We start from the raw sequence: 17377 nt of genomic DNA, 5'->3' as shown, positions 1-17377 counted from the left end.
GAGCCTGCAGCAGGAAATCGCTATTTGCATTGGAGAGGCGCCTCTTCCTGCCACGGCCCCCAGGAGGGGAGAGGGCCAGGGAGGGGGCCTTCCTGCCCACCTGAACGAGACCTCAAGTCGGTCAGGCGCACCGCGCCCCTCCTCCCGGCCACCCTAACGGCAGCCCCCAGCCTTGGGGAAGACCCGAGGTGGAGTGGGGACTGCATGGAAGCCCCCCGCCACCATCTGCCCTCCTCAGGACCGCTCCTGTGGCCATGTGACCAGTGGCACGCCACTGTGATGGGGCGGCTCTGTCAGCGTCACAGCAATCCCACCTTTAGGAATATTCTACAGACACAGCTTGTTCGCGCTGCCTTGTTTGTCGTAGAGAAATAAAGGGCAGGGGCTAAGCCGGAGCGGGGTAACCGGGTGGCCACTGGTCCTTCGGTGGGACTCCAGGCCGCTCTTCACTGTGCTCAGGAAGATCCCCCAGACGAATGGTCAAGCGATAAAAAACAGTGCAGGACAACGCATAGAGCATTTTGACATCTTTGTAAAAGAGAAAATAGGCGTATATGCTTGTGTATGCACAGATGAGCCTTTTGTACTTTGGGTGTGCAATCACTAAACAAACATTCAGATCAACAAATAGATAAATGAACACTGGGGGGCTGAGGAGATAGGGCTTCTCTCTTGGCTTTGGTCTTGACTATGTGACCCTGGACGGGTCCCTTCCTCTCTGTGTCCTGAGTTTCTTATGAGATCCTAGAGGTCAGGGAAACCTTGCTGTTGGCAAAGTGAGGGCTGTGTACCTGTTGGGGGGTGTGTGTAGGGGAGGCACGCCGTGGTCTGGTCAGTCCTTCTCACCCCCTTACTACCTCCTCCTGCTGCAACCGCACCCACCTCCCAGTCACGGGCTGCTCCCCCATATGGCATTCCTTAAGAGAGTTCACATTTCATCTGGCCCTTTTTCTGAGCTCCCTCCTTCCTTCCAGAATCCCTCCTGGCCACTGGAGCCTCTGTTCAGGAAGCAGTGCCCACCAATTTCTCCACTTTAGGAAGCCTTCTCCAGCCCTGTCTTCTCCTCAGGGGGATCTGAGTCCAACCACGGGACAGTCCTCTCACTCACCCTGGACACCTGGCTTTCTCCAGGCCCAGGATGGGGTGAGGAGGGCTGCCCTCCCAGCAGACATCGGTGCCGGCCGCATGGCCTCCAAGGCTTCGGCTAATCCCGTCGCTTTTCTTCTTCCTCAGGCTCCCTGACAGTCCGGGACTGCGGCTGGGCCGAGTAACCTCCACTCAGGCCACACTTGCTTCCCAGCGTGGCCCAGGAGCAAGCCCAGGCTGCGACGGGCCTGAGTCAGCCCCTCCCCGGGCACTACTCTACCACGGACACAGGCGGCACCCAAGCCCCCGAGCCATCACGAGGAAGGGCTTCGAGAAGCAGGAGTCAGCAGGAGATTAATTAATCAAAACCGGAACACATCTGTTGTTAATTAATTCTATGCCAAGGGTTAACTCTTCCCTCCCTGGGCTTCCCCATCCCTTTGGCAGGAAGAGGGAAAAAACGGTGGGGAGTCGGTACCCCTCTTCTTCCTGCCTTCAGGGGGAACATGAAGGAGGGATGGGACCCTAGAGGGCAGGGAGGCCTCCTCCATCAATTGGGTGCTTTGTGTGTGTGTTGGGGGGAGAGGGAGTGTTTGCTTTTGAGACACTACTCCTGAGTGCCAAGGAGATCTGAGACGGACAAATAACTTTATTTACAGCAACAAATAGGACAGACCCACCCTCCATTCCCTCCCTCTCCCCTTCCTGTCTTTTCTATACTGTTCCTGTCCCTCCTGGCCCAGCCCTGCCCTCTGGGGGACCTCGGGGGTCACTGTAGGAGTCAGGCCCCCCACGAGGGCCCCGTAAGGAGACTGGGGAAGGGCTTGGCCCAGGACGGGCTGGGATGTCTCACTTCACATTTTGCTGAGCCTGGGCGGCGGGAGGCGGGCCCCAGGGGCCGGGAGAGGTAGAGAAGCGCACAGCCCGCCGGCCCCGCCTCCCCCCGCCCGCGCTCCTGCCCCCCACTTTCACAGTGTTCTCGCCGGGGGTGGGGGGGCGGGGGGCCAGGCGCGGGTCCCTCCCCGGCCCGCCCCCCAACCTCGGGTCGTCGGCGCTGCCACCGGGTCCGGGAACCGCGAGGAGGAGGCGGTGCTGCGGCGGCCCCGCCCCCACCCTCCCCCACCAGAGGCGGGGCCGCGGTGCGCGGGTGGGCGGGGCGGCGCGCGGTGGGCGGGGCGGCGGCGGTCAGGAGGAGAAGCAGAGCCCGCAGCACTCCATGCAGATCTCCAGGCAGTCGGCCGACTCGCAGCAGGCGTCCACGATGCCGCAGTCTAGGTCGCAGGGCAGGTCGCAGTCGGCGCACTCGCCCGAGCCACAGCAGCAGCAGCAGCCGAGACACGAGTCCTCGGAGCTGCAGGAGCCGCACGTGGCGCAGTCGAGGACGATGTTGCACAGGGTCAGGAACTCGCAGAACAGGCAGGACAGGATGCAGTGGACGCAACAGTCTGCGGGCACGGGCGGGGGACAGGGCCGGTGAGACAGCCAGGGTTGAGGGACCCAGGCTCAGAGGGCTCATGGCCGAGGGCTCGGCGACTCTCCCACTGCTCCCACACGTGGGATTGCGAGGGGCCCAGCTTTCCAGCTGATGACCCCAAGGCACAGAGTTACATGCACCTGCCCAGTTAGCTGCAGAGCGAGGGGATCTGAGCCCAGGCCGTCGGGATTGAGTCCCTGCTCTTCACCACCCTTAGTCATTTATTTACCAAACCCTCGTCGTAGCATGTCCCAGGCACTCTTCTAAGTGTTGGGCATGAATGAACCTCATTTAAACTTGCAACAACTCCGTGAGATGGGGCTACTATTAGCCCCACTTGACAGATGAAGAAACTGAGACACAGAGAAGTCGCTTCAGAATATATCCAGAATCCTACCATTCTGCCCGTCTCTCACCCAGGCAACTGCAACAACTTCCTCTCTGGTTGCCCCAGCCCCCACCCTTGACTACCCCTTCCTGCATCTACTCCCCACGCATTAGCCCAGAGGGACCCTTGCAGAACTTCAGTAGAGTGTGTCCCTCCTGTGCTCAGAACCCTCAGGTGGCTTCCACCTCCCTACGAGTGAGATCTGGTCTCCTCCCACACTCTGTCCTCCTGGATCACCCTGCGGTGGCCTTCCCTGACCACCATCTTTACTACTGCAACCTGCTGGCCCCACCCCAGCACCCTCAGCCCCTTGCCCTGGCCTGCCTCGCCTCTCCCCTGGAAGGACTTATCACCTTCCATGGCACTATGCGGCTCTCTCCTCCCACTAAAATGTAAGCTCCACAAGGACAGGTGTCTTTGTCCTTTGTAGTCACTGATACGTTACAAGTCCCTAGAAGGCGCCCAACATTGACGTGCTGAGTAAATAGATGGTAAGTGAATGAATGCATGAGTCTACCCGTGGGCAGCCAGCTGGTAAGTGGTGGAGCTGGGAATCGAAACCAGGCAGGCTGGCTCTGGAGCCTGCGCTCTGGGCTGCCAGGATGCTGAGCTGGCCTCCGTCCCGGGGGGCTGGGCATGCAGCGCAGCGTCCAGTTCCCCTGACCAGGCGGGCCCCTGGCACAAGGCTGCTGGTCCTGTGGGAGTCCCACACTGCCATGGAGGGCGTGACTCTGCCATCCCGTTTCTGTGTGGAGGGACTGGGGTCTCGTTTAGCTGGCACCCCTGCCATCTACCTGCAAACTGAACAAGGGCGTTCTCTTCAAATGCAAATCCAGTGAAGTCACTACCCCGTTTAAAATCCTTCAATGGCTCCCTATTGCCATCCAAATAAACTTTTTTAAGAGAGAGAGAGAGAGCACGTGCCTCGAGCGTGTAGGGGGTGGGGGGCAGAGGGAGAGGGAGAGAATCTTAAGCAGGCTCCACACCCGGCTCGAAGCCAGAGTCAGGACTCGATCCCCTGACCCTGAGATCATGACCTGAGCCGAAATTCAGTCAGACCCTTAACCGACTCAGCCACCCAGGCACCCTATGCCCTCCAGATAAAGTCTAGGTCCAGTGCACAGTTTACAAGGTGCCTTCACCCCCACAGCTCCTGCCCGCTTGGACTCTCACCTCCCCCCATTCCTCACCTAGAATTTCATAATCTAGCCAAGATAGCCTTTCTCACTTCTGTGCTAATCCTCCCCCTGCTAGATCCTCCTACTCACCATTTAAGTCTTGCTCAGACCTCCGGAGCTTTCCCAGACTCCCCTCCCCAGCTTTCTGGGCTGGTGTGGGTGTCCCCTGTGTTTGCATAACCTCCTGTGTGTGGCTTTACCACATTTATCACCCCATATGGTGATTACCTGTTTGTCTTTCTCATGAGAGCTTTGTGAGGCCAGGGACTGGGTACCCAGCGCATAGCACAGTGCCTGGCGCACAGCAGATGCCCAGTACATTTTTAAATGAATGGACATTCCTTTCATAATTAAGACTGTTGGGCAGAATCTTCTCTAGGAAGGCTGATGAACATTTTACGTGCAAATATGTACACTGAATCCTGTTTGCAGAAGACCACACTGGAATCCCCCAGTGTGGACAGGATGCACTTAAAAATTCTGGGGTGAAGGTCAAGCACCACTGAGCTATAGGCAGCTGTCACCCTCTCGGAATTAATGGCCGGGGCGGGGTAGGGAAGCTGGCTGCCCAGGGCGGCCCGGCAGGGGACCCTTGTATTGCAGGAACAATGGCTGGTGTATCTGGGTTCCCTGCCTTCCCACCGGCCTGCGCAGCCCTCGCCACACCCTCAGTTAAGTATCCAAAGGTGCATCATTTTATTCTGCAGGTATTCCGCTCTCACTAAACAGGCGGTCCATGCCTTAAGGAAAATTTTGTTTCCAGAAATGGAGTGGCTTACGCTGGCTCAGCCCAGATGGTTTCCTTCCTTGTTACAGCAACTCTGGGAGAACATGGACGGGAAGGGGTTGGTCTTGAGAAGGCAGATAGGCCTCACTTTCCCCAGCAGGTGTAGTTGGCCAGATTCCCCGGAGGCAGTGTTAAAACCTGGACTCCTGGGCCCCACCCAGAGGATCAGATCCAGGCCTGGCGTGGGGCTGAGCCTGCGCTTCTAACGAGCAACCTGCTGAAGATACTGCGGCTTGTCCCTGCCTCGTGCTTGGAAGGGTCCTGCTTGGAGGGGCCCGGCTCAGGGAGGGGGGGAGGGGATGCTTACCTTCCTGTGCCTGGAGGGGTATCTGGGAGGCAGTAGATTTGGTGCTGCCCTTGCTCTTCTTGCTGCCCTGGCTGGCGAGAGATGGGTGCGTCTGCAACTTCCGGTGGGCCTTGGGGCCACCCAGGGCACCATTCCCCGCTCGCCTGGCGCTGCCCAGCTCTGAGGGGTGGCCTGAGCCATTCGCCACTAGTGGGGTGCAGCTCAAGGGGTTCCCCTGAGGCTGGCCTAGAGAGATGATGAGAAAGGTTAATGGGGGTGGGGAGCGCACGGCCTCCCAGAGCTCTGCCCCAATCCTGCCTGCTTCAACCTTAGATACGCCACAGGTCACCTAGCCGGGCTTGTATTCTGCACATGGGGAAACTGAGGCCCAGAGAGCAGAACTGACTTGCCCAGAGGCACACCAGGAAATAGTTGAGTTGAGCCTGGCTCCTGACCCCCAGGCCAGTGCTCATTCCAGAAGAGACAGAGGTGCAAGGCGACAGCGGGGGGCTCAGAGCCCTGGACCCCACCTTCTTACCCCATGTGAAATCCATCTCCTGCTCTTGGGGTCCTGGGGTTTTAGCAAGAGTGGCGGTCGGTCAGGGGGGAGGGATTAAGGACTGTTTGGCTGGGGGGCGGAGGGACAGCAGTGAAGCGTTAACCTTCACCTCGGCCCCTGCCAAGCCCCCAGATATTTTTGCCCTTGGTGTGCTGGGTGATTTATTGGAAACATCTGTTTGGAGATGAATGCCCTGGCCCTGGGCTCCAGGGGTGCCTCAGAGCAGCCCCTCTACCTCTTCTCTTCCACCCCAGCTCCCCTGTCCTGTCTGACTCTGCGGGGTGGCTGGCAGAACGAGTCTCCTGGGGAGCCCTGGGGGTCTGGGTGAGGGGGGAGAGAAGGGAGGAGAGGCCTATGGTGGGGGATCCCCAAGGCCAGGAACTCCCTGAGTCCCCATCCCAGGCTGAGGAACCAAACTTCAGCTTCATCAGTGGGGTCCAGGGAATGCTGGCCCTAGGGATCCCCCCAAAGCACCCAGTCCCTTTCCTTACCTCAGGTTTGCTCACCTGGATGACATGGTTCTGTCTGCAAGAGATGGGGGCAGATACGTGTGTGTGTGTGTGTGTGTGTGCGCGTGTGTTTGGGGGAGGGGACTGAGAAGGTGACAGGGAGAACCCTGGGCCCCCTCAGCCGCTCAGGGCTGTTGGCTCCTGGGCGGGACCCTCTGTAAATGCATAAATGTTGGGCACTTCCATCTCTTAGGCACTGGGGTGTGGGTCCCTGACTCCCTCTAGGCCGGGCCCCTGGGTTTGCATCGTAGTACGAGGAGGTGTCTGGGGGGGCGGCTGGAGGCTGAGGAGAGGGGTAGGTGGCCTCAGTGCTTGCCCTGACTGAGAGGGCCAGGCCTTCTACGAAATGGTTGTGGTGACAGCATATCACGGAGTACTTCCTGCTTGCCAGCCCCCCTTCTAAGTGCTTCACATGCCATTCTCTCACGAACCCTCTCAGTTTCTCCCTGAGGTGGTATCCACCTTTCACAGATGAGGAAACTGAGTCCCGGAGAAGCACAGCAACTTGTCCAAGGTCCCACAGCTAGAAGGGGTCAGACGTGGGCCCAGCCTGGAGGCCAAGAGCTGGGACTCAGAGCGCAGAGCGGGGCAGAGGCTGGGAGATGAAGGACTGGGGACGAAGCTGCTCCGATCAGTCATCCCTCGTCTTATAATTCGTACCTTACACGTTAGGCTGCTATTAGATGCCAACAGCGTGCCGAGAGCTTTCTGTAGAGCAGCTTCTTCACACATCTCAATAGATCTACTGTCATTGGCCCCATTTCACGGATGAAAAAAATGGAAACCCAGAGAGGGTAAAACTTGCCCAAGGTTCCACAGCTAGGAAGTGGAGCGGGCGGACAGTGTGGGGGGGGGGGATGGAGGTTGGGAGAAAGGCACCGAAGGCCAGGTGGGGAGTCAGGAGAGGATGGGAGACACAGCTCTGGAGAAGCTCCATGCTGGGAGCGTTTGGCCCTGAGGTGTGGCTGGTGCCTGCATCTGGGTAAACAGGGGTAAGGCCATGGCAAGCAGCCAGGCCTGAATCATCCTGCTCTCACCTCTTGGCCCCACGGCGGGAGACTGGCCTGAGTCCTTGGCCAGCTTCCGTGCCCCCTGCCCCGATGCCTAAACATGGGCACAGTGACCGGAGGGTGGGAGTGTGTGGTGAGCTGAGGGCCCTGGGAGGTTTGGACAGACACAGAACTTGCCTGTGGCCATGGCCGTGGGGGTGGCCATGGGGGCTGAGTCACAGAGCAAACACTCGGGCCCATAGACACAGAGGTGTCTGTCCAACTCCCATCTAGGCCCCCTCCTCTGTGGCCATGGCGCTGACCTCTTTCTCTCAGTTCTGCTGGTGGGTGTGTCTAGAGGAGGCTGAGGGCAGTGCGCTAGCAGGATTTAGTAACCCTGACTTCCAGGGAGTCCAACTTAGCCCCAGATGCCCTGGCTGAAGGCGGCTCCCCCTCAGCCATGCCAGCTGAGCAGGCAGGCACAGGAAAGAGCCCTGGGCCAGGAGACCTGAGTTCCCCAGCTGTGTCCAGGCTGAGTGGGTCTGCGTGCCTCAGTTTCCTCATCTGTAAAATGGACTTGGCACTCGCTGTCCTGTACAGGCTGGTTTGAAGAGTCTGAGATCAGTCAGGGAAAGAAAGTTGGAAAGTGCAAAATGCAAGATTTTGTGGATCTTCTTATTAACTACAAACAGCTCTGGCTGCCCCTTCCCCACCCTTGAGGGTGAGGGCAGAGAACTCTCTCCCTCCCAGGACCTCCCTGGGGGCCTTGAGCCAAGCCTGGGAATAGGTCGTTTCTGCTCAGAGTAACTGGGGGCTTCTCTCTTTCCTTTTCACCCTCGATACCCTGAAGGGTGGGGCTGCAGGGGGCTCTGGCTCTGGGGCCTCAGCACCTCCAGCTCTCTTCCTCCTTTCATATGGTCCCACGCCCTCTGCTCTTGAACCATATTGCCTGGAGCCTGTCCACCCTCCTTGTGAACCAATGTTATACTAATCATTTTGTATGTGGAGGTCTCTTTCCTAGACAGAAAGGACAGTGACCGTGTCCTACACCTTTTCGTTGCCCACACTTCAAGGCTCTGGCCCAGTGCTAGGCTCCCATGGGCACCCACTGCATTTCCACCAGCCCACAGGGATAGGATTCCCTAGCACGACCCCCACGTGTTGCCATTCCCACCCCTCGGCCCCCTAGGACTCACATGTCACAGCGTCTGTGGGGACATCGAGGTCAGTACTGTCCAGGGGCTGAGGGGCCCCAGGGCCATTGCCCTGGGGCATGGGGGATGCCGCTTCCTCCAGAGAGCCCTCCTCTAGCGCTGCCTCCACAGGGTGAGTGGATCCGGTTACTACCTCCAGCCCAGGCAGGAGGGATGGGGTCTGGGCTAGAGAGAAAGCACATGACCAAGGTATATTTTCCAGTGCCCTCCTGTCTGCCCAGCCCTGGTCCCCTTCCCGCAGCTCAGAATGCCATAAGCCCTCATTCTCGGCCTCTTTGTACCAGCTACCCAGCCCTTACCCTATCTGGCAATGGTGCCAGGCTCCAAAATAGAAAGCTCCCAAAACGCAAGCCAGGAGGGATCAAGGGTATGTGTGTATATGTGTGTATACGAGTGTGTGCGCGTGCGCACTTGGGTCTGTGTGGTTGTCAGGGAGAGGGGCCAGAGATGTGCAGCAGAAAGGGACGTGGGGAGAAACACGGCGCAGGAGAGGACAGACAGATGGCCAGTGATGGACGGACAGGGACAGGCATCCAGAGTGACAGGAAGAGGGAAAGAATCAAAGGGCCAGTGAAAGGCAGAAGCCGAGAGAGATGGCATCAGAAGGCGGGATTGGGCGCCGAAGGAGGGAGCCCCAGAAACCCTGAGACAGACAGCTTGGGACGGGAGGGAGACTCAGCAGAAAGTGAGGGGGAGGCAGGAAAGGATGGGGACAGAGGCAGAGGTGACAGAAAGGGGAGTATGGGGCAGGCAAGGGCGAGAGGGACACACAGGGAGAAGCCAGGTCAGAGAGGATGACAGCAGGGAGGGAGAGTCAGAAACCTGGGGTGAGGAGAAGGATGGGCCCGAGGCGGAGGGGCCAGGCAGGAAGAGAGGCAGGGAGCCGGCCCAAGAGGCTGGGAAGAGGCAGACCACAGCCACACGTAATTACAGTGACTGGCTCGACCCCTCTATGCAGGGTGGGCGGAAGGCAGAAATGGAGCCTCCTTCAAACCCACAGCTCCTGAGGCAGCAGGACTAGGGCCCCCTGGGGCCAGGGGGAGGGGAGAGATTGGGGGGGATGGGAGGTGGGGGAGGGAGGCAGCAAGGGACCTGAGCTCCCATCCCTTGGTGTCACCAGGGATGTAGGAAGGCCTGAGGGTGAGCAGGGAGGGTGAGGTCAGGGATCACGGGGCCCAGGGCCAGGCCGGCAATTACAGGGTGCAGGGTGCACCCCAAGCCTCTCATCAGACCCCAGTTGTGCAGTCCGGGGGATGGGGGCTTCGAGAGGGTGTCCCCCCCATATGCCATGTTGGGAGCAGGGGAGACACAGAAACGAGGGACTCAGAAAGACGCAGAGACCACAAGGGAATAGGGAGAGGAGAGCCACAGGCAGTCAGAGAAGGAAGAGAAAGGGCAGGAACCCAGGGACTAAAGGATCACCACCCGCCTGTGCACACCACACAAAGTGACCAAGAGAGAGACACGCCCAGGGCGACCGAGAGATAGACAAAGACTAGTCTTGGAAATAGAAACAGACTCAGTCACAGAGAACACAGGGGCCTCCATGCACTGGCCTTCTCTGAGCTGTCTCCAAATGAAGCCCAGCCAAGACAGGACGGAGGAAGCCACCATCAGGAAAGCCAATGAGGGCGGGGCAGGCAGGTCTGGGGCCTGGGAGCAGCCTGAGGGGAGGGGACCATCCAGGGGCTCAGCTGCCCCCCTGGGCCCTGAGCAGTCCTTGTTCCAGAGATTCCCTATCCCCCACAGCCCGGGGAACCAGGCCCCAGGGGACCCAGGTAGGTAGTTCACACCTGCCTGGGAAAACCACAGGCCCTTTGCAGAGACAGGAGCTGGGGTGGGAGAAGGGCACAGAACTCCTGCAAGCTCAGGAGGGTGGCAGAGTTGTAGGCTGGGCACCCCTCATGGTGACCCCGGCCTCTCCAGGGAGGGAGGGGTCGGTTCTGTCCTGCCCCATCCAGTCTTTGGGCCAGTTGAGAGCCCCCTATCTCCTGGGTTCATGAGAGAGGAGTCAAATGGCTTTTGGAAGATCACAGGGCTGGGGCAAGGGGACCAGGGGAGCCGAGATGACACACAGGGCGGAGGGAGGAGCGATGCCTGCTGGATGGTGCCTCTCCCAGCCCTGAGCCTGGGCTACTACAGCTCAGCCATGGCTCTTGGGGGCTAATACCAAGCTGGCACGAAGAGGGAGGCTCAGGGCTTGCTCCAGATTCCTAGGAAGGGAGGGGCCTGCCCAGTTGCAGCCTCTGGCCCTTAGAGGCACCGTGCCATGGCCCTGACGGGTAGCACTGTCTCTCCCATGTGGTGTAATGAGAAACGCCTGAGCGAGGAGCTGGAAGACCCAAGCCCTGGCTTTTATCAGTAGCCTACTTGGGCAAGTTACCAGGACTCGTGTTTGCTTGTGTGTAAAGGGTGGTGGTGGGGGAGGGGGGATCCTTATGCTTATCCCTCAGGGTTTCCAAGAGTAAATGAAATGCTCAGCAGTGCCCCAGAACGCAGGGGGCCATTCATGAACCTTCTGTCTACCCACCTTCTTTCCTCCTTTCCTTCCTTCCTGCCTGCCCTCCGCCTTCCCTCCCTCCCTCCCTCCCTTCCTGTGCTGTTTGGTTTAATATTTATGAAGCAGCTATGATGCCCCTTGCAATATGTCAAGTGCTGGGTAGACCAAAACCAGGAAGAGGAGGTCACTGTCTCAGGAGTCATCTGTGAGGGGTGGGGGGCAGTCACATACACCGAAGGGCAAGAGGTGCACCAGGGCTGTGGGGGCACAGAAGCTGGGCACTCATTCCAGGGGTGTGCGTGCACGTGTGTGTGTCTGGGGGGCTTCCTGGAGGAGGCAGTGCCCACATTGGGTCTTGAATGATAATCAATCAGCAAAGAAGGGGGAAAGAACGTTTCGAGAAGGGCAGCAGACGCCAACACCCCAGGGTGAGCGGCTGCAGCATGAGCAAGGGAAGCCACAGCCGTTTGGCGGTGTTGAGGCTGGAGAGCCTAGAGAACTGGGGCCTCGTGGTCGCTTCGCAGGCTCCCTCCTGAGGTCACTGGGGTGCACAGGGATGACACCATCGGTCCTATAGTAGAAGGAGCCAGGATTGCAGCTCTCGTGGCCCCCCTCCAGGGTGGGAGAGGGATGAAGGCGAGACAGGGGGGTTAGGGGGACTGGTCCCCATCTGCGCCCTCCTCCCCCCATGTCGCCACTCTCTGGCAGCGTCTCCTTGTAGGTCACCTACAGGGCTGGTGACCTGGAGGCCAGAGGGGACAAGCAGTTAGAGAGCCCAGACCAGGTCCCGAGGAGACCCTCCTGCAGGGAACCTGCCGTTCTAGGGCGAGCTTCAGACCTCGGAAGGGTATCAGGGAGGTAAGACAATCCAGTCCAGTCACCTTGACCCGGAAACACGGAGACACAGGTCTCCTGGAGCCAAGAGGTGACCCTGCAGATGTGACACTGAGGGCCTAAGAGGAACCCGTGCTGAGTGGCTGGAGACATGGAAGCAGAATGAGAAGGCATTAAGAAGTGGTGGGAAGACCGGAACTCTGAACGAGAGGTACTACCTGGAGGGCCCAGTGCCAAGAAACAGCTCTCCCTAGAAGTCCACAGAGCAGAGAAGTCAGACAACAGGGGGAGCCCCAGGGCTCAACCATCAAGAGACCAAAACAGCCTCATTTTCCTTCCTGTGACCATGAGCCCCCACTGTTCAGCACAGAGGGGAGAACATCTCTGTGGAGAAGCTCCCAGAGGAATGTTCAAGAGGGTAGAGATGCGGAGTGCGCTGGAAGGAAGTGGAGGCCAGCAAAGGCCAAGGGCTCCTGTATGGATGTGCAATTCATGTTTGGCATAAAGGCACCTGCCCAGGCTGGCAGGAGTGCCTGGTTAGGGCCCCATCCTCCCCGGAGGCGCCATCTGCCTGCCCAGCTACGTCCCTGCTCCGTGTGACCAGAGGGTCACACATGCCCTGTCACACGGCATCTCTGAGCAGAAGCCTCTGCCCTGCACCTCTTCTAGGGTCTCCATCTACAAGAGGGGAATATAGAAAGGCAGCAGCCCCTTATGCCTCAACACACTTTGTTCCCTAACACGGGATAGGGTTGGAGCCAATGCCCTGAGTTCTGGAAAGATCTCCCAGCAGGGAGTGGAAACGTGCTGTTTAAGTCCACAAGCCCGGGGTGCCTGGGTGGCTCAGGTGGTTAAGCGTCTGCCTTCAGCTCAGATCATGGTCCCCAGGCCCTGGGATCGAGTCCTACGTCGTCAGGCTCCCGGCTCAGCAGGGAGTCTGCTTCTCCCTCTCCCTCTGCTTTTCCCTCTGCTCGTGCTCGCTCTCTCACAATCAAATAAATAAATAAAATCTTAAAAAAAATAAATTAATAAGCCCAGGAGGGAAGGCCAAGAGACTCACAACTTCAGCAGGAACCCTGTTGAGTTCCTTCTGGCCGCCTGCTGTCCACCAAGGTGAGGGGTGCTCTTGGGACAGGGAATGGGGGGACCTCTTCTAGGTGGGATGGGTTCACTACAAGCCTGGAAAGTGCCCACAGGACCCTTGTTCTGGAGCTCCAATCTCTGGTCACTCAAACCCAGATTTCTCCATGGTCTTGTGGACAGTGGATCTAAGCTTCCCCTTGGAGCTTTGACCATCTCTGGAGAGGGCCAGGATCTCTCTGCTCAGAGAGTAGTGACTGAACTCCACACTCCAAGCTCTCCTTGGCCTGGCATTCAAGGCCTCAGCTGACATCTTCAACCCGATGAATGGACAAGGATCCTGTGTTCCAGGCAGCCTGACCTCTCCATGGCCCCAGGTCACCACCGGGCCTTTTGAGCAATCCACCCATGCTTATGCTTACATGTCTTCTCTTGACCAGAAGGTTCTAACCCTCTCCTCTCTCACTCCCCAAATCCAACCTATCTTTCAGGCCTCCCCAGCTTGCTCCCTTGGGATGGTGGCAGAATTCACCCCTGCACCCCCAGTGGGCACTCAGCAAGTGTCTATTGCTGAGGACTGAATCCTGGATTTGGGAATGCCCCAGGTCAGGGGCAGAAGAGAGAATGAGGGGGTGAGGATTAGGGGTGGCACTTGGCTCCAAACCCCAAGGAGGTGAGAATTTGGGCTCACTGGATGCGCCCTTGTGACACACCAGTCCCAGTCCCAGTCCCCGGGCTGAGGACTGAAGAGGGCTTGAGCTGGCCAGTTAGGCTGGGTCGGGTTGGTCTTATTTTAGGTCTGAAGACTCCAATTCCCCAGGAAATTCAATTTAGAACCAAGAGCAGGAATGTGACGCCTCAGTGCTGGACAGAAATCTGCTGCGGGTTAGGGAGCCAGGCTCTCCGGGGCTCGCAGGGGTGGGTGGAGAGGAGGCACTGGCGGGGAGCCAAGGGTGTGGGGGCTTGGCCACCTGCCCCAATCAGAGGTGCCCTGAGTCTCCTTGCACCCTGTCTGCATCTTGGGCAGCTGAGGGCGGGGGGGGGGGCCTTGCTCCCTGGCTGTCCTGCCAGCCAGGCCCCCCAGGGGCAGTGCTCAGGCCCTGCTCTTCTGTCGGCACTCAGCAGGGAGTGTGGGGGATTCTGGTCTCGGCTTCAGGCGTCTGTGGGGTTTTGGCTGGGTCTCCTGCGGTTTGGGCTTCCTGGGCAGTAGGGCTCATTCTCCCAAGGCGGCAGAGCCAGGCCTCTTCGAGTTATGAAAGCCACATTGTCTGGCCCAGCCCAGGCTGGGGAGGGGGCTCTCTGGGCCTCTGGAGGGTGTGAGGGGGCGCCTCAAGTTACAGCCTAGGGCTTTACCCCTCCAGGTGGCCCACCCTGCCCCAGCACATTAAGTCCCTCCTCTCCCTGATGGGACTCAGAATGGGTCACACGGGGCAGTAGATCTTGCAAGGAGGTAGCGGGGGAGAGAGCAGAGAAGAATAAGCGGAGAAAGAAGGCCGGGCGAAGGGAGAGGGTGGGAGAAGAGAGGCCCAGAAAGTGAGGAGGGGTGAGAGAGGCCAAGAGGGAGAGAGGCTCCCAGACACAGAGAAAGATCCTTCCCGGTCCCGCCCCAACCTCTCTCTCTCCAGGCTGAAGAAGTCCACTTCTTGGAGGAGCTCATTCCCCAGAAGTCTCTGCTCCAGGGGCCCCACCAAGAGGAGAGGATCTGAGGGCTAGCGGGGATACGGAGCAGACACATCAGTCCCATGTATGCGTTGGCCCTTGGCCAGCCATCTCCTACTTGTCCTCGCTCGGCTGTAGGAGCCGCCCCACCAGGCCAGGCCTGGGCGTGCAGCAGGTAGATGTGGGGAGCCCACAGCCTCTCCAACAGGCACACCGGCCCCTGTGGGCAGATGTGGAGACAGAGGCCAGAGAGGGGAAGTAACTTGTCCAAGGCCATGCAGGGAGTTAGTGTCAGAGGTCCAGTACCCGACCTTCTTATTCAGAGACTCAAAGAGGGGAGAAAGGGAGGAAGGCAAAAGAATGAGACTAGTCTACAGCTGGGACTGAAGTCCCAAAATCTGGGCCTAGACTCCTGCTCTCCACCCCACTGCCCCTGAACAAATCCCTGCTGCTCCTGACTTCTCCCTGGCCCTGTGTGCCGCCGTGAGCCTCAGCTTTCATGGGCACAGTCAGGAGAATGGACTGAGAACCACAGCCCCAGGGCGCTCACCCTATACCCCTCAGGGAGGCACAAAGCCTTCCAGGGTTGGGAGGCTCCTGCAGGAATCCCAGAGGTTACAAACCCTGCGAACTGGGGGTAGGGCATTTCACTCCGGCTGTGGGCACTTGGTTGGAGTGGGTGTGCGTGTGTATGTGTATGTGTGTGTGTGTGTGTGTGTGCGTGTGCACGCGTGCGCGCGCCTGCAGGGTGGGACCGGCCGGGACAGGCCAGGCCCGGGTGAAGAGGAAGACCAGGGAGACAAGATGGCAAGGAGGGGAGGGGCCGGGTCCTGGAGCCGCTCTCTGCGGACAAAAGTTTTCGGGAAGCGCTAGACTCTCGTTGGGTTGGGGGAAGGGAAGGAGAGAAAGACTCAGACACCCCAAGCCCCGCCTGAGGCCCCCATAAATATTTACACACTGGGCAGAAACGGTTGGGACACAAATCCCAGACGGACAGACACCGCGCTGTGTGTGTGTGTGTGTCTGGTATTGGGAGTGGGGGTAGTTGGAGCCAATTTGGCGCAGCCGCCGTCTCCATTCGGCCCTGCCCCCATCACCCCAGCCCTCCACTCTCCTTGGACCCGGTCCCCGATACCCAGATACCCAGTCTCCTTACCCCCACCTCCACCCAAGCTCCCCAGAACCGTCTCCCCGCGTCTCAGGGAGGAGGAGTGAGAATTAGCAAATCCCCCCACCAATTCCCCCAACCCCCATCCCCCTCGCCGCCCCCCCCGCACCCCGGCCCGGCCGCCTGCCCCCGCTCCCTTCCAGCCTCGCTCTCCGTCCGCGGTCCTACCTGGGCCCGGCGCTGCGCTGGGGGCTCCATGGGGCGCGTCGCAGTGAGGGGGGCGCTGGCCACTCACCTGGGACATCGGCCCGGGACCTGCAGAAAACAGAGCTCAGCGGGCGGGGCCGACCGTCCCCTCGCGCGAGCAGGGGAGAGGGGGACGCGCAGGGGGTGATCCGGCCGCAGGCGCGCGCCTCCCCCCTTTCGAGCGCGGCCACCGACCAACTCACTCGTGCAAGCTGCGCTCTACTCGCTACTCGGGGATCACCGCGCAGGGGCTGCCATGTGCGCCTGCGGAGGGCGCCCCAGCCGAGGGGCCGCTCGGCTCCTCGCCGCTCGCTCCGCGCCCCCTCCCCTCTCACTCGCTCCTTTCTCCCATTTCGGCGCCAGCTCGCGCCGCTCGCCCCCTTCCTTCTTCCTTCTCTCTCTCCGGCCCCCTCGCTCCTCCCCCTCTCGCCTCTCCCCTCCCCTCTTCCCAGGCCCACCCTCTCCCCACCCCCTCCTCGCCTTCCCCCGTCGCCCCCTCCCCCCCACGTCCCTTCCCCGCGCCCGGCCCGGCGCAGCCTGGGCAGGACACGTCTGTCCGCGGGGCGCCGCGGCCCAAGCCCCCACAGGAAGCCGACTCCGCGCGTTTCCTCCGCGACCGTAGAGCTGGGCCCCAGTCTCCCCAAATCTCCGCTCGCCCCCAGGCCCAGCGCCCCGAGGGGCCGCCCGAGGAGCTGCGCCTTCGCCTTCTCCTGCCCTCAACTCTGCAAAAGTTTGCAGAAAATCAGGAGAATGAGGGAGAGAAACCACTCTGGCCACAACCGCCTCGAGCCAGCTGTCTGAATAATTGTGGCCCCAAATCTCGTAGTCCCAAAGATGGGAGTGATCAGGGTCCTCGGGCACCCTTCGCCCACCCCGTCGGTCTCCGCCCCGGGCCGGGGGCTCACAGACCTCGTGTCCACCCCGCCAGAAGCTGTCCCCCCGGGAAATCCGGTTAGTGACCATCTAGCCTCCCGCGTCCTGTAGCAGCCCCGAGCATCCCTAATCCCCCCATTCCCGCCAGCTGCGCGTGGGAATTTGTGTCCGAAGACCAACTTTGGAGGCAAAGCGAGGTTCTCGGAGTTGAGCCCTTCTTTTGGCTCCAGACCGGAATCCGAGGCCTTCCAAGTTGCGGGTGCTCGGGGGAAGAGGAGAGAAGGGGCCCCTCCAGACAGGAACAGCCCGACGGCACATCTGGAATTGTGAGCTGGGTCCCTCCTCGGGGCCGTGGGGACAGGGAGGAGCCGCCGTGGGGCAGCCCGAGGGGGGCGAGGACCCTCAACGTGACCCCGGGGCCAGGTCCCCGAGAATGGGGGGAGAGCTTGGAGCCTGCGGCCCGCTGGCTGGGGCTGGGCGCGCCCGTAGGATGGTTCTCAGGTGGGGCCGACGCTGGGGTGCCAGCGTCTCGGCCACACTTGACCCGGGCCGCCTCGGAGCCGAGTCTGGGCGCCCCACCACGCGGGCCAGGGAGCAATTAGGGAGG

General features: G+C 60.1%; 1 protein-coding gene across 2 annotated transcripts; it reads right to left on the bottom strand.

The window, feature by feature from the left end:
• Positions 1–247: 247 nt before the first annotated feature.
• On the bottom strand, positions 248–17173 carry MDFI (MyoD family inhibitor). 2 transcript variants are annotated; one of them, XM_081828211.1, is made up of 5 exons: positions 16951–17173; positions 15880–15966; positions 8453–8635; positions 5221–5445; positions 248–2531 (listed from the first exon to the last, which is right to left on the bottom strand). In XM_081828211.1, the coding sequence occupies exons 2-5, from the start codon at positions 15953–15955 to the stop codon at positions 2272–2274; spliced, it is 744 nt and encodes a 247-aa protein (XP_081684337.1). In that variant the 5' UTR covers positions 15956–15966; positions 16951–17173; the 3' UTR covers positions 248–2271. The 2 variants fall into 2 exon arrangements, with proteins under 2 accessions (XP_081684337.1, XP_006748767.1); XM_006748704.3 differs by lacking the exon at positions 16951–17173 and adding an exon at positions 16101–16291.
• Positions 17174–17377: the final 204 nt, after the last annotated feature.

Source organism: Leptonychotes weddellii, chromosome 8 (assembly GCF_054177405.1).
Source record: "Leptonychotes weddellii isolate Sample4059 chromosome 8, ASM5417740v2, whole genome shotgun sequence".
Classification (NCBI taxonomy): Eukaryota; Metazoa; Chordata; class Mammalia; order Carnivora; family Phocidae; genus Leptonychotes; species Leptonychotes weddellii.
Note: the sequence above shows the minus strand (reverse complement) of the source record. Positions and strands in the feature narration are given on the sequence as shown.